Below are 22,506 nucleotides of genomic sequence, written 5' to 3' on the forward strand. Positions count from 1 at the left end.
CTATGAATCTCTATTATTTCTGGCATGTCCCACTGTTGACTATTTTTCTTATTTGACCAGATAAGGCTCACTGAGCTATACAGCTCTTTTTCAGAAGCGACCTGCCCACAAATTATAGCCCAATTAAGTGGCTTGTCATGTAAACATGTATAGCAGCCAAATACTTGAAACATGTTGATTCACGCGATCACGGGGAGAGAGGGAACATGCACTCTCCAAATATACAGGCGTCAGGGTCGGGATCGAACCCACGGCCTCCTTGTATACCAGGGGAGGCTGTTAACATCTCTCCAACGTGACGCCCATGTAGGGATCTGTGTCCCTGGTTATCTCTACTCACTGCACGTCGTATGTCATCACCCTGTCCACTCCAAGTCGTTGCCTTCATATCCTGATTGACCGCCTCTTTCCAATGCAACTCTTGGATTCGATAAATATAATTTAAAAAGTCGCGTGCATTGATATTCGTTGTATTATTGTTCTTTTCTTCTATATCTGCAATCATGTATTTCCCTTGAATGTAGCTCTCTTGTGATGGGACCGCCTCCACAAATAGGACCGACTTCGCTCTTTGTCATGTGAATAGCGCCAGGCAGATTCGTATAACCATTACGATTAGGAAAAAAATGGAACGTGCGTGACTGCCTTTATAAACTTGATTTGCCTTTATAAAGATAATGGAAAAAAAAAACTATCTGGAAACAGTTTGAGATCAAAATTGTAATTCGGTAAAAAAAAGAAAATGTACGCGCACGAACCTAATTTTAATTCTAAAATATAAATCTTGCTCCCTTCTATACAACGTGACTCGTTTTAAATACGTTTTTCTTCAATGGGAAGCACTGTACAAAAACGAACGCAAACATCTATTAAAAAAACCGAAAAGGTAGTTTATTGATGCGCTTAGCAACTCTGTTACAACTGAAGTATTGTAGTAACATAAACACAAATCCCCTTCATACATTGCTGTGAAATCAAAACAGAGTCGCAGTTTATTATTATTCACATACGCACACCACCACCCCCTGCGCATTTGCAGTTACTCTGGGCCAATATCCGAGGGCGGTGAAATGGGTTTGACAAATTATTACCGTAACGCGCCAAACACAAGGCACTTTGTGAACTGATAAGACGGGGGGGGGGGGGGGGGGGGAACCACTGCCTTCTGATACAGACACTGCAAGTCTGATCGCCTGTAGAATTAGCCGAAGCAATGTTACGCTGTATGGGCCATTACGCAATTGCCTATTCCGTAAATGTGCCACTTCCCTGCCGTTTAATTGAAAAGAAATGCCGCAAAACACAATGCTCAGCACCACTCTTTCTCAACTCGTGACTAAAGCCGTTATGGATTCAGGTGTTTGGAATTTTTACCATAATTGTTTTTCTTTCTCCCCACTCGCAAAAATCACAGTGGCAGAAAACGAGCAGAGGCGCACTCAATGCGTTATTAAATGAAGTGCACACAAACTATAGACAGGGTCCTTCAAAAAAAGATGTTAACACTTCCGAGAATTTGCAACAATACCACAAGAAACGTGCTGCCTCCGGGCTCCGGAGACCACCTGGAGAAGACTCCAGGCATGTGTTGACAATGATGGCGAACAAGCGGAGACTGGACTTTTTTGACGCTATTAACATAGATTTGTCATCATGTTACAGTGTATTATTCGTTCTTTTCCCAATAAAAACGATAATCCCATATAAGTGTTAACATTTCTTGAAGCACCCTGTATTACATTTTTTTTTACATACGGCACAATTGTTTTGTAGCCCAGTGCCACGTCTTCCAAAGGCGTCTGGAGAACATTGATCGTACCTATATACATCCCAACACCAGTACAGTGGTCCCCTCCGGTTTGCGATGCCTCGATTAACGTTATTTCGACTAACGACCCGCCCTCCCATGGGGTCCCCATTGATTCTATTAGCGATACATTTTCGATTAACGATACGTTTACGACATTACGCGGACCCGCCAATTTTCGGCCAATCGGCAGCGCTCCTAAGTGGGACTCGGCAGAACTCAGCCAATCAGCGACGCACTTTTGAGCGTTTCGAGAGCCTAAGATAATTTTATGCTCCATTTATTCGTTACGGTAATCCATGTTTCTATTAGTGTTAACGCCTTAATGTTCCTATAACGTGTATTTATTAAAATTGCGTGTTTAAATATTATAAACTATGTTCATAGGATGAAAAGGGTGAACTTCCGATCGTCTTGGAACAAATTAAGCCTTTAACATGTACTTCCTATATTCGATTAACGATGGTTTTCGTGGAACCAATTAACATCGCTAACCGGGGGACCACTGTACTGCGGCAGGTATCATCTTACTGCGAGTCAACGGGGAGATGTGGGTTCTCGCATTCAAACATGTCCTCTCGTGCAGTTTAAAACGACAACAGTGCCTTCATAGTAACGCAATGAAATGCAGGATTCCCTCATTATTCGCGAGAGACAAGTTCCGGAGACGCTCGTGCAGAGCAGACTTTGCGGATTAATTCGCTTAAATAAAAACGTAAATAAGCTCTTTCTCTCTCTCTCACGTAACTTTATCTCTTCTCACTTTCTTTGTGCAGTCATGGAGAGTTGCAGATGTGATTCGCGGATATAAAGTTTGTGAATAGCGAGGGAATACTGGTACCAAGTTTGGAATGTTCATAAATAAAATGGGTGTTCCACCCCCCCCGCCACCGCGCTACTAATTCTAGTTCCTGTGGCCACCACCGCAGCCATGGCCGCCGCAACCACCACGCTCCTGACTGTTCATGTCTACCAGGCGTAACAGTTGCGTTTGATAGACGTTCATCACAATCACCGCGTTCGCCCACACGACAATTGGCACGAGGGCGCGTTCGTGCGACAACTGATTTGCCAGATGTGTACGGCCATGCCAGGGCGTGGTGGTGGCGGCTCGAAAACTGGTCCCGTTACTGAAAAAGTACAATTACTTGAGCAAACAGCAGTAGTATTCTTGGTTCTTTCGGTAAAGTCACGTAAAAGGGAAATAATAAAAAAAGGCAGATAATTATTTATTACTTTTTATTCCCTTCTACATGACACAAATAAAATAATTTCATCGTTTTAGTTGTATTATTTTATTATTTCCCTTCTACGTGACTTTATCGAAACAACCAAGAATATGAATCCCTGCAGTCACGAAAGCTTTAAATCGAAATTTAAACAGCAGTAGGTTTCTCGAGTTCACTCACCAAAGTCGCCCTTGGACACCTACGCTAACGATAAAGTATTGTGCACAAAAAAAAAACTACGTCAAACTACGTGTGGAATTGTCCTCCAGTAAAACTAAACTCGCGGACACGTCTCGAACAAAGCACATTTGCGATAAAGAATAAAAATAAATTAGTGAATTGGGACACCGTAACCCGTGACGTCGAGAGCAGGGTTCTTGAACTGGGGTTCCGTCAGTCAGATGTGGCCCTCAAAGGGCTCTCAGGAGTTTTCCCGTTGAGCAATAGTCCTCGTGAAAATGTCGACTAGCGAGATAAGATGTAAGATGAGAAGAGTAATAAAGGTGGTGCAATCCATGAGTGGTTATACGTACAGGCGTTGTGACGTCACAACCCCTTGTAATATCATAACCTACGTCACGTAGCACGCCAGAAGAAGCTTATTTTATTGCGGTCCGCCGGAAAATAGGTTGAAGAACTCAGACCAAAAGGGGATAAATAATAACACGCACAACGGATATCGAACAAAAATCCGAGACACCATCGTCGCAACTGCCATTAAGAAAAACAAGTCAACTTGGACGGAGAATTGTGAGCATAGGTTGCAGAAACAACTGGCATCAGCATGCCATAGCCTTCAGTCAACAGTTGACTGAGAATGGCTGACGGTAATGCAGTCTCTAAGGCACATGGCACCCACGTTGCACCAGCCTCGTGGTTAGTTCGAGTCCGTTTCGCTTCAGCTTTTGAGTGGGATCTGTTAACCATGCAGCCGCGTTCCCCCATTTCCTACGTCGTGTATACACAATGAAATAATTACGGCCGTGCTTGCAGATGCAGTGTGCATGAATGTGAAGAGCGTACGGCCAATGTCAGCTGTCACTTGAACTATCTTTGGAATGAAAAAATAACTGACCCTCTTCCAAGAGGTGAAATTGCTCTCAGATTGCTGATGCCTTTGAAGGGGACTTGAAGGGGCGGCAAACCAAAACATTTCGTATTGTCTCGTACAAGTTAGCCATCATAACGTCTCCTTTTTCAAGATCGATAGTCGATCCATATTAAATACGTACATAGCATGCACAGGTACAGGACTGCATCGATTGCAAGTAAAAAGACTGAAATTTAAGCCGAGCGCTTCCTTCGGCGATTTAATGCTTCGTGCAGAGCGGGCGAGAAAAAACAAAAAGTGTACCTTTTAACGCAACTTCTGCAACAGCACGGACGCATTCCGCGGCACCGGCTAGCGCTAAACGCAAGACGTGCCATTAACCCAAATCGTTCGACAGATGGCCCAATGCGAGCGCTAATAAAAACCTAATTCACTTCACGATCCAAAGCAACGACGCCTATCGTTCCGATACAGCGAACGTTGTTCACGGCCGATAATGTAAACGTAGCTATTGCGTTTTCACGAGTAGTTCGGGTCCCACGACCAGTTTAGTATACGGAGTTTTAAGCGGGTTAGAGTCGTAGTGCGGATTACATTGAGCGAATGCGTAATGGCTGCTTTGATTTTCCGCGTTATTTTTCTTCACTGTTTTTTTTCCCCGGGTTGTGCGTTGCTTTTAGAGGTGGCCCCTGCAGCCGCCCAGTTTTGCGTGTCAATCGTAATTCGTTCTAAAGACAAAATTGTTCACATTTTATTCCGAGAAATATTTAAAAGCTACAAAAAAACCTATTACAGAAAAAGAGACCTCTACAACAACAAAAAATGTATTTTTCATATTTCGTCAACGGAGAACAGTCATGAAGCTCCCATTGGAACTTTTCTCCGCGAATTATGAATATAGTCGATACATAATTTCAACACATGGCTCGCCGCCATTGAGCGTACAGTATTTGGCATCGGATGGCTGATTAGCGTTATTATTTTTAAATAAGTCTGCAGTCACTTTTCGAAATAGGGTAGGTTGAAGAATCGGAAACCCTTCTTCCCCTTGACGGCGCAGACGATGAAGATTACGTGGTAGACTGTGGTGTTGGAACGGGTGGTGGGTGGGGGGGGGGGAGAGAGATAAAAAAAAAATCACATCCACAAGAGACTTCACTGCAAACATCGCGAATGCTGTTGCCGTTTATGTATGACAACCCTCGCCCTGAACCGACGCGCAAACACCACGGGGCAGCGCGACGTGCGAACGCAACTGGAGACGTCGGCACTCACCTCCCGGGATAAAAAGCAGGAATCCAGGCACGAAAAATATAGCGCTCGACACCCCTGCAAAGCAAAAAACCAGAGGTTAACAAACGTCAACGTATACGCACGAACCCAATCCTTTCAGCGCACTGGCGATGCTGCAAACACGCCGCTGCTTGGCATCGTGGACACTTGCCCTCAAACAGGGCACGGTGGTTCTCAGGAGACACACACACACACACACGTGCCAAGGGTGTGAAAGGGGGGCAAGAGCGCTCCCCGTTCCATTGCTACGGGAGCCCAGCGATTTTTTTTTTCGCAACGCAAGCACCGGCGCTCCCCATTCATCAGACGGCCCAGAAAGCGGACAGCAGTTTTTCACCGGGGCTCTTTTTTACGAGACAATAAGGGCTCGCGCATTAGACTGGATATGCTCGGTTGACTGCAGCTTGAACGTCGCTAAGCAAGAGTGAAATCCGCCCCTATTTCTGGCAACACTTAAAACCGCCTTGGCGGGCATTAAAACGTGTGTGCCGCAGCGACGTAATCTCGGAGGTAAAGTGCTGCCGCTGCTGCGGCCGTTGCTGCTACCGCCGCAGCCACTGCGAGGAATTTCACGCTCGAGCCGGCCGTAATCCCCAGCTGTGCCCCGCTCCGAGTGTCTGGCGCGAACCCCTTGGCGTAAACCACGGCCGCAGACTGTGACGCGCGGAGTCCGTCACTGAAAACGAAGAGGAGGAACGAGCGTGAGAAACTAATCCATGTTTTTGTATTTTACCAGGCAAGGCCCACTGAGCTATATAGCTCTTTTTTCCAGAAGAGACCTGGCCATAAATGATAGCTCAACGAAGTGGCTTATTACGTGGAAATTTATAGCAGCCAAATACTCTGAAGGCATGTTTCTAAATGTGGAAAGACACAAGACCCAAAGAAAAATCCAGGCGACCACGAGGAAAACATGGAAACTCCAAATAAATAGGTGTCAGGGTAGGGATCGAACCCATGACCTCCTGTATATCAGGCGAGGTAGTTGACGTCTCGCCACCATGGCGCCACAACAACACTTGGCAAAGTGAGGTGTTGCCCCTCTGAAGAGTACTACACAGTAGGAGTGGTGGGAAACCTATGAAGTTGCAACCCACAGGTCATATACAGCTCGCGGCCACATGATTCCCGCCACTTCCCTATGTATCTTCTCCGATCCACTTGTACATGTGTGCTGAACTTCTTTCGCACCATACATAGCCAAGCAGTGCTACGTACGGTTGAAATTTCAACGAATAAATGATGCCACGACAGAGGCAGCGGTCCCCCTCTCTTTTTTTGTTTTCACGAGCCGGCTGTTTTGTTCCCAGCTTCAGATGTAATTAAAATGCGCGTCTCGAGGATGGAGCCCAACGACAGCCTCCGTTGCAAGAGAGAAAAAAAACCACACACCGCGTGGTGCTTCCGTCAATGAGAGACACATTCCCACGCGGGGTCTGACAAACCCACGAGGGGGGTTGACTACTGCAAGAGCGGCCGTTCTGAAGAAAAAACACTCGAGGCTGAAAGCGATCCGTAGCCGCCGCCGCCTCTGGTTCACTGGCAGCCGACATTCTTTGCGTGCGAGGTTATGTTGCTTTGGAGGACGCGAGCGTTGTGCTGTTTCAGCACGAAACAATTAGGCAATGCTTAAAGCGGTATTCTTCATTGCAAGGCCCGCGGGGGGGGGCCCACTGGTGGGCCCTTGTGGCCTTCAGTGTGGGCCCCTTGACGTGCGCCCCCCCCCCCCCCGATAATACACCCCCATCGTCGTGCCGTGAAACAAGAATGGCTGAACCTCACACTGGTGTCTCATCGGCGAAAGTGTGCCCCGTCTGAAAATTTGTGAAGAACACTGGCTTCAAGAGTACAGCTCACCCCCTACTTCTCCAACCAGCGCGCTGAAATATGGTCAAGCCCCCCCCCCGCCCCCTGATGCGGTGGCACGGGGAAGCCTTTGTCCAGCAGTGGATTGACAACAAAGGTACATCAAATGTTATTGATATGAATAAGGGTACCTGCATTGGGGTTCACCTCCAAGGCGATTCCTGTGATGATCAAGGCTGTAAGGATCAAAGGAGCAACTTCAATAGAGTAAACTTGCAACGGTTGACAGTCATAAACACACTTAAACATGCACAAAGACAAATAGCCCCCAAATAGCCTTTAACACACTGTTGGGGAAAGTGTTATTAGCGTGCACCTATGAAGGGTAGCATAGCGTTCGAAAGGGTGTAGCGAACACCACCCCCGGCCAACTTTATGTCACCCCAGGGGCGATGTTTAAACACCGCACCAGGTAATCATTTAAGGCTCGTTCGACCTAGTAGAGGCCAAGGACCGATTTTAATAATTGCCACTGGTGTTGGCCGTGAGCAGGAATCAAACTCGGGCTGCCGGGTTTAAAGGGCAGTGCGCTAACCGTTTAATACTACCACTCCCCACACACACACGAGTAACGCAACGTTGTAGGCCTACAGCAAGTACACAGAAACGCACACAAATGCAAGTGCAGGGCAACGGAGGTGTTTGTGGAGATGTTTGTCGAGCACCGGGATTAAAAAACTCATTGTTTGACTTCTTGTTTGTGAACTCGGGGTTGTTGTGCAATGGTCAGCCCACTCCTCGAAGGCTAAAGAAATTAAATAAGACACTTAAGATCCTGAAGAGATTCTTCCGCTGTGAGTCCACTGTTCAACAGAGCCAAACCAAGGCGTGGTTACAATTACGAGTGCTCAGCGGTGCTGCCCAACAGTCAGCGATCTAACCGCGGCCATACATGCGACTCCACGGTGCAACGTCACGCATCCCACTCGCTGGGGACTGAGGTGTAGAGCGGAGAAGTTAACAGGTTGAATATATATTTATTAATAACAGTCCTAACTTATTTATCTGGCAAGAGACCCACTGAGTCTGAGGACCCTTTTTCACGGGGGTCCTGCTACATTGTTTTTTTTTTCTTTGTTATATTAAGATGAGTGTCAGTTGGATATGTCGGCTTTCGCAAACCAATATTATTCATAATCATGAATCAGTGTCTGCCCCCCTCGCAGGGCAACGCTCTATCCCCGTACAGATAGAAACATGTGAAGATTAGACCAATTGCCGCATCGCCTTTTCCTGGCCAGCCGGGGTACGTGCGCGGAAAATTAAGAATGCATTGCTGTACGTGGAGAAATCAGATTGGTGAACATCTTCCGGAAAGAACACCCGGAACAAACACTGCACTGGGCCGTTGTTGGTTAATCGGCGAGGGTGGATACGCGACGGTCGGAAATGCAAAAAAGGATGAGGTGAAATGTCGAATGGACGAAGCTGCATCTGGGAATTGGGAAAAATTCAGCCGGGCGGCAACCGTGCGTGCGGTTGGCGGGGGCAGCGGAACGTTCTAACCCACCCCGACTGGACATCTGTAAAAAAAGAGCTTTATAGCTCGTTGGATTGCTCCAGTGTAAATTAATATTCGTATTCTGATTTGGTAGATATACATTTCCACATGATAAGCCACTTCATTGAGCTATCAGACGCTAACAGCTCGGTGAGCTTTACCTAGTAAGATGAAAAATAGTTTCGTTTTATTTGTACGATTTTTTTAAAGTGATCTGCTTACCTTTCCTATACTTTGCACTCCATTTGTGTTCATTGTATCATTTGTTGCTATAACGTTCTGACCCCGTGCCTCTACTGGACATCTGTGAGAAAAAGTGCTTCATAGCTCATCAGATTCCTCCTGCAGTATAAATAAAGATTCTGATGTTTCTGTACACATGAGTGGACGTCTGCCATTCGTGTTGGCACAAGTAAGCGGTGCCGATGTTGAGTATACGCTAGCCAACAGCGCTTCCCGTAATTCGCAAGGACACGCGCTGGGGCTGTTTCGCCTGCACGCGCAGAGCGAGCGTGAGGGTGCTGCGTCACTTGTGCGGAGAGAGAAGCAGACGAACTCTGCGAACGCTCCGCTAAGTGGCGCGGGATCCATGTCCTGCGGCGACAAAGTGCCGATTGTCACAACTGGCATTAACTTTTCAATCAGAATATTTATTTAAACTGAAGGAATCCGATGACCTACGAAGTTCTTTTTCACAGTTGTTCAGTAGACCGAGCCATCGGCGTGACGTGTCACCAGACGGCAAAGCCAGTCGCAACTCCCCGCGGCGAGGCGTGCGGTTACTCCTGACCCCCTCCCCCCCGCTTCGCGTTAGGCAAGTCACCGGGAAGCATGTCTCACCGATGCCCACGATGAGGAAGACGAAGGAGGCGATAACCACCTTGCGATTCTTCAGGATGAGCGGATGCCTCGTCCAACTGTGAGAGTGACAACAGAGAACGTCAGCGCCAGCGGGCAGGCCAGCTGGCTCGCAAAGAGCGCCGTAGCTCAAGACGGCCTCGATCGGGAGAAAACCCAACGTTGATTTTCTCGCCACCAAGTTGCCTCAATATTTAGTCTTGTCCTGTGCACGCACGTGGTCACCCCATACCCGCAAAACCAAGATGTTTAAGTTTCAGGGCTGGAATAAGTCAAATTAAGTGATAGAGCAAGGGTTCCATATTTCGAGGCAGTCATTGGTGAACAGGGTGAGACCATCAACTTGAGTAATCGTAATCAGCCAAGCAAATCTGGTCTCCGTTCCCCATTATCACCGCTGCCTCAAACTCATCTTCCTCTTCGGGACTCCCCCCCCCCCCCCCCGCCGACTCATAGCTTCCCCCGGCAGGTTTCTAACACGTCAAATTTACCACGTTCTAATAATTACCAGCAGATTGCTCAATCGGGGCTACACGTAGCAATCGTCACCCCCTACTCGCAGACTAATACCCCAGGTCGCTCTTGCAAATGAGACTTCATCCTGTTCTCTCGCGAGTTCTCACCTGGCTAAACAGAGAATCAATGTCACTTTTAACTGCTTCACTCCGCACCATGTCTATTGCCAAAATGATTGATTTAATTTGTTGACGCGGATAAGAAACATTCTGCCTTAAGCCGTTCTACCAGAAATTATCCGGAGAACCTTGGTCAACGAAAGGAAGTTACAGCAGCGTGCAAATCATAACATTGCAGACGTTGAGGAGCAAACACATTGCATGAAATTAACGTTCAAGTCATGCACCATTCGAGTTACAATGGCAGCGGGCAACACAGAAATATAACACCAGCTCGCGCAGAGTTTGCTAAGCACAGTGCAAGAGAAGGGAAATCTTAAATTAGGGAATGGAGGGAGGGGTTTAAACAGAAACCACGAAGTGAGGGGCAGCATCTCGAGATGACTTTTCACCTTAGCCGGATCTCGCTCTGGAGGACACGAAGGAGAAACCATCCGCTCTCAGAAACGAAGCGGGGTTAAATGAGAATCAGAATTTTTATTTAGCCTGGAAAAATACCGATGAGCTATGACGCTCTTTTTCGCAGATGCCCAGTAGGGGTGGGTCAGAAAGTTACAACAACAAACAATGCAAAAAACAATTGGGGTGCAAAGTATAGGAAAGGTAAGCAAATCACTAAAAATAAATACGTAAAATAGATAAAGTATATAAGATGAAATTGGATAAGTATACCAATTCCCAAGCTTGAGGGGGGGGGGGGGGTAAGAATGAAAGTTGAGCCTGCACAGTGCTCTGACGGGCGACCGACCGTGCACAACAGGTTGCTAGAGGCTTCTGCCACGGCACTGTGTGGTGGGCGAAAGAGGGCTTCGCAGCACAACCCATTGCTGTACTGCACCTCTACGCTGCCACGACTACAACTCCCTGCCTTTCGCCAGCCCGGCAACTCTGACCAGCGTGGGTGAAGCATGTTCAATCGAGCCTCACGACTGGCGCAACATGTTGGGCGGGGGAAGACCTCACACAGCGCTTGAGATAGGCAACACTGGCCTGCCCGACGCACAGACACTGTGGACCGCACGCTACGTAAGTAAGCACGCACGTTATAGATTAAAAACTCAACGCATTTTGTCAATGCTATAGGTCAGGGGTCCCCAACCCCCCCACGGGCCGCCGACCGGTAGCGGTCCGTGGCCTGTTAGGAACCGGGCCGCACAGCAGCAGGAGGTGAGAGCGGTGAGTCTGCGCGTGCCCCGCCCATTATTTTATTATTTACCACTTCCGTCCGCGCCTCTTTCCCGCACTGCGCACTTGTCTCAGTCACAGTTTTGGTAAGCCCACAAGCTGACCCTAGACAAAATGAGTAAAAAAAAACAAACGTTGCTGGAGAGCTTCTTTGAAAAGGTTGGAGAGACCCAATGATGACGCCCCCTCCTCCGGTCCGTGAAAAGAATGTCTTCCACGAAACCGGTCCCTGGTGCCAAAAAGATTGGGGACCGCTGCTACAGATGATCTCATTTTAGCAGCGTGGCCCCTCGCCAGGTTTAGTTACATTAAATTTACTGGCGTTGACACGTTTTGTGCCACCGTGGGTTTATTCCTATGGCAGATGGCTATGATTGGCCCAGGGGGTGAATCTAGCATCGAGGGCACGGAGCCAGTATCGTCGAAGTGCCAGGTTCAAATCTGGGTTGTTGTCCAGTGGTAATTAAGAGCAGCTACTCAAGTGTGTAGCGGCGAGATTATGGGCTCAGCCTGTTCACCAATGACTGCACAAAAGCAACATAATAAACTGTAAACGTTTTTTTTACCAGGTAAGGCCCACTGAGCTATGTAGCTCTTTTTCAGAAATGACCCGGCCACAAATGATAGCGCAACGAAGTGGCTTAACGCAAAAACTCGACCAAGGTTTATAACTTCACCTGCATTACTCGGCGACACGACCAGTGACGTGGCCTCTCACGGCCGCGCTTTCGTCACTTAATGCAGAGGCTCACGGTTCGAGTCCAGCTGTCGTCTCCATCAACATAACCATCATAGCACTACGCGCGGTCTGCTGCACAGCGGATGTTAACGATCCCCTGATGCCACTCGCAGGAGTAGGGCCATCGTGCAGCCGATTTTGCCAAAAATGACGCCACAAAATAACTCAATTAGGATTGTACACAACATAAATCATTGCCCCCTATTGATAGCAGACACATTTTCCAGGTCACTCTTGCGAATGAGATTTATCCTGGTCTCCCGAGTTCTCTCACTGGGTTAAACAAGAATAAACTTGAAACTTACACCACCTTAGACCACTGGTATAGGAGAACTGGCGTTGTAGACACGCTTACATACAACTCGCAGCCACAAATTGCTTTAAATTATATATTTTTAAACTGCATAGAATTGTTTATTTTTATGTTTAATAATGCGGTGGTGCTTTGGGTGGCAGTATTTTGTGCCAGAAAGGTACCATGTGTTAACCAAAAAACAAATCGACTTGACTGGAACCTTAAAACTCTTTTTAAAAAATCAACTCAAGTTGCCTCCCTATCACGGCTTCCTTTAAGAATTAAAGCATGGACACGAAATAAATGTTGACGAGCGAGTCTGCCCCCTGTCGCTCGAGTAATGTATTGCACGGCTGGGTCACTGTCCTCCACTGTGCTCCGATGACCATCTTACTGGCAAGAGCAAATGACAGTGAAACCCTGAGCAATGGAAACGTGACTCACGAGCCAATCGGATCGCAGGCTGCATCGTCCCAATCTGGCATCTTATTAAAGTAATTTATTATATATTTTAAAACTGCATTGCGATCCGTTGCAATTGGGAGGGCTCTTGCCCCACTCGTGTCAGTCATCGGGGTGGGGGTAGTTTGACCATACTTCACTATGCTGGTAGCTGTGGTTTGGTGAAGAGGTGGGGGAAGGGGGCACTATGGCCCGTCTCAGACATTAAGCGGCCACTCATGCTAGCCATGGCTGGGAATCGAACTCGGGTCACTCGGTTCATAGTGCAGTGCGCTAACTACTGCACTCATCAGCTCAACCTCCTTGCCAAGAATAACACACCCCATCTATGACGCTCAGAGCGATGGTTAAATCGGAGAACTTCAATAATACGAAGCTACTCATTAAACAGGAATAATAAAACAAGAGGAACGCCACGCACCTCAAGCAGGAGCGGTAGGAGAGCTGCGTCGTGTTGCTCACCGTACTGAACGACAGCTCCGAGCTTTGCCGCGAGGGCGGCCTGCGGACAAACGACAAGGGGACGGACGCCTTTACCAACGCCGCAAGCAGCCCAATTCTCGCTCGCTATCCACCCACGACGATCGGCGCCACAGGGTGGGCCTGGTTGCCGTACTAAACTAAAACGATTTGTATTTTACCAGGTAAGGCCCACTGAGCTATACAGCTCTTTTTTTCAGAAGCGACCTGGCCACAAATCATAGCTAAACTAAGTGGCTTATCGTCATGCGGAAATGTATAGCAGCCCAACTAGTCTAAACGCACATTGATTCTAAATGTGGAGGGGGAAAAAAAGGAGGAACCGGAGGAAAATCCAAACAACCATGGGGAGAACATGCACACTCCCAATAAACAGGCGTCGGGGGTCGGAATTGAACCCACGACCTCCTCTATACCAGGCGAGCTAGTTAACATCTCGTCACTGTGGCACCCATAACCAGGGCAGCCTGGCAGATTTAAACCACAAATCAATGCAACAAAAGGCGTTGGCACTACCACTGGGTCTTATCCCTGTCCTGTTATTATCATCTTCATAACGACACCAACTGCATCCATCACGATGCCATTAACACCCTTTCAATGCCACAGGCCTCCTGCGATAGGACGAAAGTTAATTACCGTATGCGGAGGTCACCGGGCATCGCTCCATTAGTCCTCACCTCATCCTCATCATCTTCCAAGTTCTAAAGTGAAAACATTTCAGGACAGCACAAACGTAAGCGTCGCGCGAGCACAAGATTAAAAACCGCTGGACACGGGCAGGCCACTGGTTCATCACCAGCACTAGAGGCTGATAATAACAATTAAAATAGTTACAATTTTTCAAGGCAAATCCTGCATTTGGATGTTTGGGCAATTCCAGAAATGTAGTTTTTTTTTTAAATAATAACGGCATGCCTAAATTTTGATTTAAAGCTTTCGTGACTGCAGGGATTCATATTCTTGGTTCTTTCGGTAAAGTCACCACATATAAGGGAAACAATAAAATAATAAAAATATAAAACAATAAAATTCTCACGACGTTTCGACTGCAACACAAGCAATCATCATCAGGTGTGAAAACCACAGCAAGAAAATTGCTGTGGTTTTCAAGAACCAAGAATAATAACGGTATGCCTCTTTTATGTTGATTCGAACAGGGGCTTTACCCAGTTCAAACAGAGGGCACCGGCGGCTGGACAGGTCATTTAACCGGTTTTGTCCTCGGGAAAGGAACTGGTTGTGGGTTTAAGAGACATACCACGGATTAGGCAGACGATTTAAATGTCAAGCAATGGACCACACGATAATTATTATTTTATTGCGACAAAACGCGAGCCCGGTATAGTACGCCGATCAATATTGGAGAACAGAAACTCTGCGAAAAGTCGAATTCGGCGCGACAAGACTGTACGTAGAGGGGGGGAGGGAAGTTGAACTCGCTGCCTCAACTAAGTGGGGACCACGCGTAGGGGGGGGGGGGGTGTGAAGATTTATATGGGGGAGGGAAGGGGGGAGGGGAAAGGTAACTAAAATACTGAGGGAAGACCGAGGGCAGGACCACACATTTATTATTTTTAAAATGCCATGGTTTATTTGTTGCATGACGGTCAGACCGATATTTCGCAAGAGCTATAATTTGGCCAAATTAATCTCAGAATCTAATTTAATGAGATGTTGTTGTTTGGTGCGCAGCCATTGGTGGTCGGGCTGAGACAACCAGCAACTCACGTCACTTGAAAATCTGTGGTGCCACGGTGGCGAGATGTTAACCTCCTCGCCTGGTATATAGGTCGTGGGTTCGACCCCGACCCTGATGCCTATATATATGTTCTCCCCATAGTCACGTGGATTTTTTTTCCGGGTCCTCCGGTTTTTCCCTCCACATTTAGAAACGTGCGTTTAGAGTATTCGGCTGCTATGAAAAAAAAATGTCCACGTAATAAGCCACTTCGTCGGGCTATCATTTGTGGCCAGGTCGCTTCTGAAAAACACCTGTATTGCTCAGTGGGTCTTACCTGGTAAAATAAAATATGTATATATTTGAACTTGGTTTTAATCAGAGGCAGCCAAAACCTGGATTCGAAACCAAGAATCTGAGAGCGGTGTCGGGGCTCAGTGCTCTGACCGCTTAAACTGCCGGGCCACTGCGACGCATACACTGCGCTTGCGAGCCAGACGGGGGGTTATCGAGATAGATGCGTGTCGGTCGCATTGATAAATGTCAACCGGTACTTCAGGACACAGCCACGAGCGGCGCTGCCCATAGCAGGACGAGCAACGGCCGCCGCTAAGGCGAGGCTGTTCCGCTTGGGCGCACGGGCAACCGGCCGTGGAAGGTGGGAACGTGGCACCGTTTGTGACAAAAGCCCTCTCCCGCTCTGACCAGTCACTTAAGAATAAATATAAACTGGCCGCCAAATTATCATCTCAATCGCCTGCCAATTACCCTCGCCTGCTCCGCCTCGCACATTTAGCACCTGTCCTGCACTCCCAGCCCAAATCGCTGAAGCCACTCATCCACTACTTGACCAATCAATGTACCACCTCCCCCCCTTTTTGCCTAATAGAGGGCTCGTCTCTAATTTAGTGCCGACTCCTTCGATGGGGGGGGCAAGGCATTGTTGGAACCACCTGCTCAGACGCAGCCACACTTACCTCACCTGCACAGCACAACAATCATCATAATTACGAAGTACTTTGCTCAGCACTTCCTTCAATGTCACAGTGTATGACTCACTTGCTGGTAATTCAGCAACCCAGTATCCATCACGATCAGTTTCCTCCTTCCGTTTCTGTGTCACGAGCCCCATATCAATGTGACGGACTGGTTCGTGGGCTGTGCCACGCACCCGGCGAGCCGAGTTTTATTCCTGGTCACGTCCAACAACGTTGCTGAATAATTGAGCTGGTTTTGGCCCACCTTGAAGTTGACTCGGCTTTAGAATTCATTTAAGGTGTGGCGTGTAAACATCAGCAGTGGAGAGACACAAAGCAGCTGGGTGTGGTCCCAGTCACACGATCAACGTGTGCCACGCTGGCCTGAAGAGGTTCTTGCTAACAGCATTGGCCTCAACAGTTTGCGTCGGTGGATCGTTGTCTTAGTGCCAAACTAATTCGCCCGGTGTCTATCTATCTCACAAACTCAGTGTCCAGCACTCCAGACAAGCTGAGTACTAGGCATAATCATAAAAAATATAAATTAGGATGGGCACTTACATTTTGTGTGCAACACCACGCAGAGCAATTTTGCCGTCACTAAAAGAGTGCACTTTTGTACTTTTGGCTTTAAAGTAACATGGTGGTTAAAATGTAAGAATAAAGTTAATGCATACCCCACCCCTGGATTAGCAGTCAAGATTGTACAGTATTTAACAAAATTACTCAGCCATTCATTCAAGTCCACCTGCCAATTGGAGCACCTGCCTGCCCGCCCACTTATTCACACCCACCAAAAGATGCACTCAGCCACCCACGCACCCACTTATTGACTCACTTCATTAACTCACTAACTTAGCATTTTAGATTTTCTACAGTATTGAGATAATTACTCAGACCCAAGCACCCACCCACTAACCAACCCTACACCCCCATTCATTGACCCATACATTTATTCACTCACTCAGTAATTTAGCATTCCATTTTGTAGAGTATTTAGCAAGTTTACTCACTTACCCAACCACTCTCCGACTCACCAACCAATGCACACACTCACCCACCTGCTCACTCACCTAGCCACCCACTTATTCACCACTCACACACCCATTCATCCATCCATGCAGTCACTTACTCATCCACCGCCTCACATGTATCCAGCTCTCAATTACCCACTCACTTACTCACCCCCCACTCCACCCACTCACCCACCATCCACATTCACACACTCGCACATCCACTCAATCTCTCACACACCCACTCACTAATCCAGCTAACTACCCACTCACTCACCACCCACACATTCACTCACCCCCCCACCCCTGTCACTCGCACATCCCCCATCTCTCATCCACTCACTCACTCAACTACCTAACTCACTCACTCACCCTGTCCCCCCTGAGCCCACGTACCCGGTACTTGTGGCCCGATTCCCTGGGCCCGACATCATCGGCCCCGGCCGCCTGCCCGCTGGTCCGGCTCAGGTTCCCCTTCCTCTCGAACTTGAGGCTCCCGAACCTGGGCGTGGTGGCCTCCTTCTCCTCCAGGCTGATCTCGAAGGCATCATCGATGGTGAAGGAGCCTGGCTGCTCCGCCATCGGACAACCGTCGAGCCTCACCCCCTTGCACCCTGTGGTGACCGTGGTGGATGTTGCTGCGAGGACAATAAAAATAAAACAACGCAATGCGGATTCATATACAGGCGTACCGCTTCCTGCTTAGAACGCTGTATGATCATATAATGCTCCGTTACCAAGAACGCATCCTGAGCGCTATTTTTAGGAGGTATGCCTGCAGTGTGTAAATGGGACCACTTCTGATGATGCTGTAAAAACACATAGTGGGCGTAATAATTTTTCTTTATAAAGAGAGGCACTCGGTAATTGGCAGAAGAAAATAACTATAGACCCAGAGACCCCTAGACATACAAAGAGCCCCACAGACCCACTTATAAACCCATAAATACTATATGGATTTGTGGTGTCTAAATGCGACCATATCTCAAGATGGTGTACATAATGTGGACATAATTATACAAAGAGGCGCTCAGCCATTGGCCACAGAAAATATCCATGGATCCACAGAGACCCATATATTCACATAGTGAGCTGCAGATTCACATAGCGAACCACGGATTCACATAGCGCCGACACAGATGCACATAGCAACCTGTGCAATAGAAATACGGATGTTATGTCGCGTTTAAAAGCGACAGTATCTCAAGACGCCGCACCAGATATACCGGGCATGTTTATTCAATAATAAAGGGGCAGGCGGCCTGTCAGCAGAGAAGAAGTGGGAGGTCTTTAGACCATGGACTGTAATAAGGGCAGGGAGCCGACAGCACAAAGAGCAGGGGAGGAAAAACAATTCCAGACTCTGTTGGGGGGGGGGGGGCAGTAGAAGAGAATGAGCAACCTCCCATTGAGCAATGGTTGATTGGGGGCTTCAATTAGTGTGTAATAAATGACGCAGCAAATTCCATTCTAGCGACGTGCCCTGCCTGCCCAAAAACGATAGGGTAGCTATAGGGTACAGGGTAGCTATAGGGTACAGGGTAGCTATGGGGTAACAGGGTAGCTATAGGGTACAGGGTAGCTATAGGGTACAGGGTACCTATAGGGTACAGGGTAGCTACGGGGTAGCAGGGTAACTATGGGGTACAGGGTAGCTACGGGGTAACAGGGTAACTATGGGGTACAGGGTAGCTATAGGGTACAGGGTAGCTATAGGGTACAGGGTAGCTACGGGGTAACAGGGTAGCTATAGGGTACAGGGTAGCTACGGGGTAACAGGGTAACTATGGGGTACAGGGTAGCTATAGGGTACAGGGTAGCTATAGGGTACAGGGTAGCTATAGGGTACAGGGTAGCTACGGGGTAGCAGGGTAACTATAGGGTACAGGGTAGCTACGGGGTAACAGGGTAGCTATAGGGTACAGGGTAGCTATAGGGTACAGGGTAACTATGGGGTAACAGGGTAACTATGGGGTACAGGGTAGCTATAGGGTACAGGGTAGCTATAGGGTACAGGGTAGCTACGGGGTAACAGGGTAGCTATAGGGTACAGGGTAGCTATGGGGTAACAGGGTAACTATGGGGTAACAGGGTAACTACGGGGTAACAGGGTAGCTATAAGGTACAGGGTAACTATGGGGTAACAGGATAACTATGGGGTACAGGGTAGCTATAGGGTACAGGGTAACTATGGGGTAACAGGGTAACTATGGGGTACAGGGTAGCTATAGGGTACAGGGTAGCTATAGGGTACAGGGTAGATACGGGGTAACAGGGTAGCTATAGGGTACAGGGTAGCTATGGGGTAACAGGGTAACTATGGGGTACAGGGTAGCTAGGGTAGCTACGGGGTAACAGGGTAGCTATAGGGTACAGGGTAGCTATGGGGTAACAGGGTAACTATGGGGGTAACAGGGTAACTACGGGGTAACAGGGTAGCTATAGGGTACAGGGTAGCTATAGGGTACAGGGTAGCTACGGGGTAACAGGGTAGCTATAGGGTATAGGGTAGCTATAGGGTACAGGGTAGCTATAGGGTACAGGGTAGCTACGGAGTAACAGGGTAGCCATAGGGTACAGGGTAGCTATGGGGTAACAGGGTAACTATGGGGTAACAGGGTAACTACGGAGTAACAGGGTAGCTATAGGGTACAGGGTAGCTATGGGGTAACAGGGCAACTATGGGGTAACAGGGTAACTACGGGGTAACAGGGTAGCTATAGGGTACAGGGTAGCTATAGGGTACAGGGTAGCTACGGGGTAACAGGGTAGCTGGTATGGTGTACAGTATTATGCTGTCCCACGATTATGTTGTTACGTTGTATAGTACTGCAGTTGTATTCTATGATGGTATTGTAGTTTTTACTAGTGACTCAAACCCCGCCAGTACTAAGATGCGTATTGCACGCTAACCATATAAAAGCTGTTATAAACAGTATATTATAAATGAGGTATATTGTTAATTATTTGTATGACATGTTTCGTCATGTTGTACAGTATATTGTACTTACAATACTGCAGTAACTCACTGTAATAGTGGATTTCATGAACATTGTTACGTTACGTTGTAGTTGTTTTTTAAAATACATTATCTAAACAGTACGTTTGCGTCATTGTATAGTAGCTAGATATACCTACTATAATCACCAGGTATTAACCCAGGAATATCCTTAACGCTCGTAACGTCACTCCACGTCATTAATAATCATTAACAAGTAACGTCTTCCACATGGACACACCCCCTCATTAATAATCATGAGCAGGTAACGTCTTCCACATGGACACCCCCCCTCATTAATAATCATTAACAGGTAACGTCTTCCACATGGACACACCCCCTCATTAATAATCATGAGCAGGTAACGTCTTCCACATGGACACCCCCCCTCATTAATAATCATTAACAAGTAACGTCTTCCACATGGACACACCCCTCATTAATAATCATGATCAGGTAACGTCCTCCACATGGACCCCCTCCCTCATTAATAATCATGAGCAGGTAACGTCCTCCACATGGACCCCCTCCCTCATTAATAATCATGAGCAGGTAGCGTGCGCCAAGTGGACCCCCCCTCATTAATAATAATTATCGGGTGACGTCGCTCCACATGGGGGGCGAGGCGCCTCCTCCCCCTCCTCCCCGTCAACTCACAACCCTCACTACAAAGGCAGAACCCTCATCACGTCACGTGATCTCCGTCACGCTGTTGTTGAGACATCAAAGTAAAAAGGACGTCGTGATGAACAAGGGATTATAAATATTCTTAGCTCTTTCGGTAAAGTCACGTTGAAGGGAAACAATAAAATAATAAAATATATATAAAACAATAAAACTATTATACTTTACCGAAAGAGCTAAGAATATGAATTACTGCAGTCACGAAAGCTTTAAATCAAAATTTAAGGGATTATAACTTTTGATTTAAAGCTTTCGTGACTGCAGGGATTCATATTCTTAGGTCTTTCGGTAAAGTCACCACGTAGAAGGGAAACAATAAAATAATAAAAATATAAAACAATAAAATTCTCACGACGTTTCGACTGCAACGCAAGCAATCATCATCAGGTGTGAAACCCACAATCATCAGGTGTGTTGTGGTTTTAACACCTGATGATGATTGCTTGCGTTGCAGTCGAAACGTCGTGAGAATTGTATTGTTTTATATTTTTATTACTTTATTGTTTCCCTTCTACGTGACTTTACCGAAAGAACCAAGAATATAACCAAGAATATATAAGGGATTATAATCTTTACATTAAATAGGTCTGTGTCACCGCGGCCTTACAAATTGCACACTAATAGATGCGATGAATATATCACGTCGCAGGCTGCTTTTCGCTCGCAAGTTTAATATTTACTGCAATACACCCGTCCTTGGACGGGCAATAGGCTAGTCATTACATAGTTACACGGTATTCATTTTATTTCTACCTACGTGACTTTACCGAAAGAACCACAGTCGTTATGACAGTGATAAAAGCAGCATGACTCACCCCGGGGCTGGACTATGACAGCGTTAGTTATGTTAAGTATAGAGATTTGTAAACTATACAATTGCCTATATTCTCTATACTTCTGTGGTACTGTACAATAGTTGTAGCATTATACATAGTCACGCAGTAGTTATATTACAGCGATAATAGCATCATCAACGTGAACGCACCCGGCCTGGAGAGTTCCCGTGTGTTTTTAGTGAGGCACAAATAATGCAGCTACACTGTGCCCCTACATTATCCATACTTGTATGGTATTGTATAATAGCTGTATAATTAATATAGTTACACGGTAGTTATATTACAGCTATAGCAGCAGCAGCGCGAACTCACCCGTCCGTAACCTCCTCGCTCCTCCGCCACAGGGCCCAGCCGAGTCGTCAATAACCTCCCTCACGACAACCAACAACTACCGCGGCACGCAACAAACGCACAGCCTCAACACCACCAACAAGAACTACTACTACTACCGCCGCCGCCACCGTTGTTATAATAAGTGTAATTTGCTATCGTATTGTGATCATTAGACTGCGATACACAACGCCGCTGTGTTTACATAGACTCGGCCACCCCCGTGCTGACGTCATCACGTGGGCCCAGGCACGAGACCGGGGGGCGGGGCGGGCGTAGTGGGGGGCGGGGTTAGTAGGGGGCGGGGCGAGAGTAGCGGGGGGGCGGGGTGGAGAGGGAAGGAGGGGCCGGACCAGAGCAATCGACCCGAGTAATCGACCGAGCAAATCGATCGACCCCGACCCGAGCAATCGATTCGGAGCTGTACAATCCACCCACGACCGAGAGCAATCGACCCACGGAGTCGAGCAATCGACCCACAATTCATTGACCCCTGGCAGTTATTTCCCCTTTGCATGCTAATTTCTGTTTTAAAACAAAACTTACTTTAAAAATTATAACAATGAAGTTCGAGATAATTAAAATG

General features: G+C 47.4%; 1 protein-coding gene across 1 annotated transcript; it reads right to left on the reverse strand.

The window, feature by feature from the left end:
* Positions 1 to 869: 869 nt before the first annotated feature.
* On the reverse strand, positions 870 to 22,193 carry TMEM134 (transmembrane protein 134). Its single transcript, XM_032967733.2, has 8 exons — positions 21,903 to 22,193; positions 17,469 to 17,710; positions 14,041 to 14,105; positions 13,343 to 13,423; positions 9,588 to 9,664; positions 7,378 to 7,422; positions 5,363 to 5,416; positions 870 to 5,169 (listed from the first exon to the last, which is right to left on the reverse strand). Exons 2-8 carry the CDS (start codon positions 17,652 to 17,654, stop codon positions 5,087 to 5,089), a joined length of 591 nt encoding a protein of 196 aa, XP_032823624.1. The 5' UTR covers positions 17,655 to 17,710; positions 21,903 to 22,193; the 3' UTR covers positions 870 to 5,086.
* Positions 22,194 to 22,506: the final 313 nt, after the last annotated feature.

The sequence above is a fragment of the Petromyzon marinus genome, chromosome 38 (genome assembly GCF_048934315.1).
Source record: "Petromyzon marinus isolate PM22_M1 ecotype Great Lakes invasive population chromosome 38, UKy_Petmar_22M1.pri1.0, whole genome shotgun sequence".
NCBI classification, from domain to species: domain Eukaryota; kingdom Metazoa; phylum Chordata; class Hyperoartia; order Petromyzontiformes; family Petromyzontidae; genus Petromyzon; species Petromyzon marinus.

Coding starts and splice junctions, on each gene's coding strand:
- TMEM134 (XM_032967733.2), bottom strand. CDS start 17,654: ATGGCGGAGCAGCCAGGCTCCTTCACCATCGATGATGCCTTCGAGATC. Junction 7,423..9,587: donor CTTCCTCATCGTGGGCATCG/GTGAGACATGCT, acceptor TGATCCTTACAG/CCTTGATCATCACAGGAATC. Junction 5,170..5,362: donor CCTGCTTTTTATCCCGGGAG/GTGAGTGCCGAC, acceptor CCAACACCACAG/TCTACCACGTAATCTTCATC.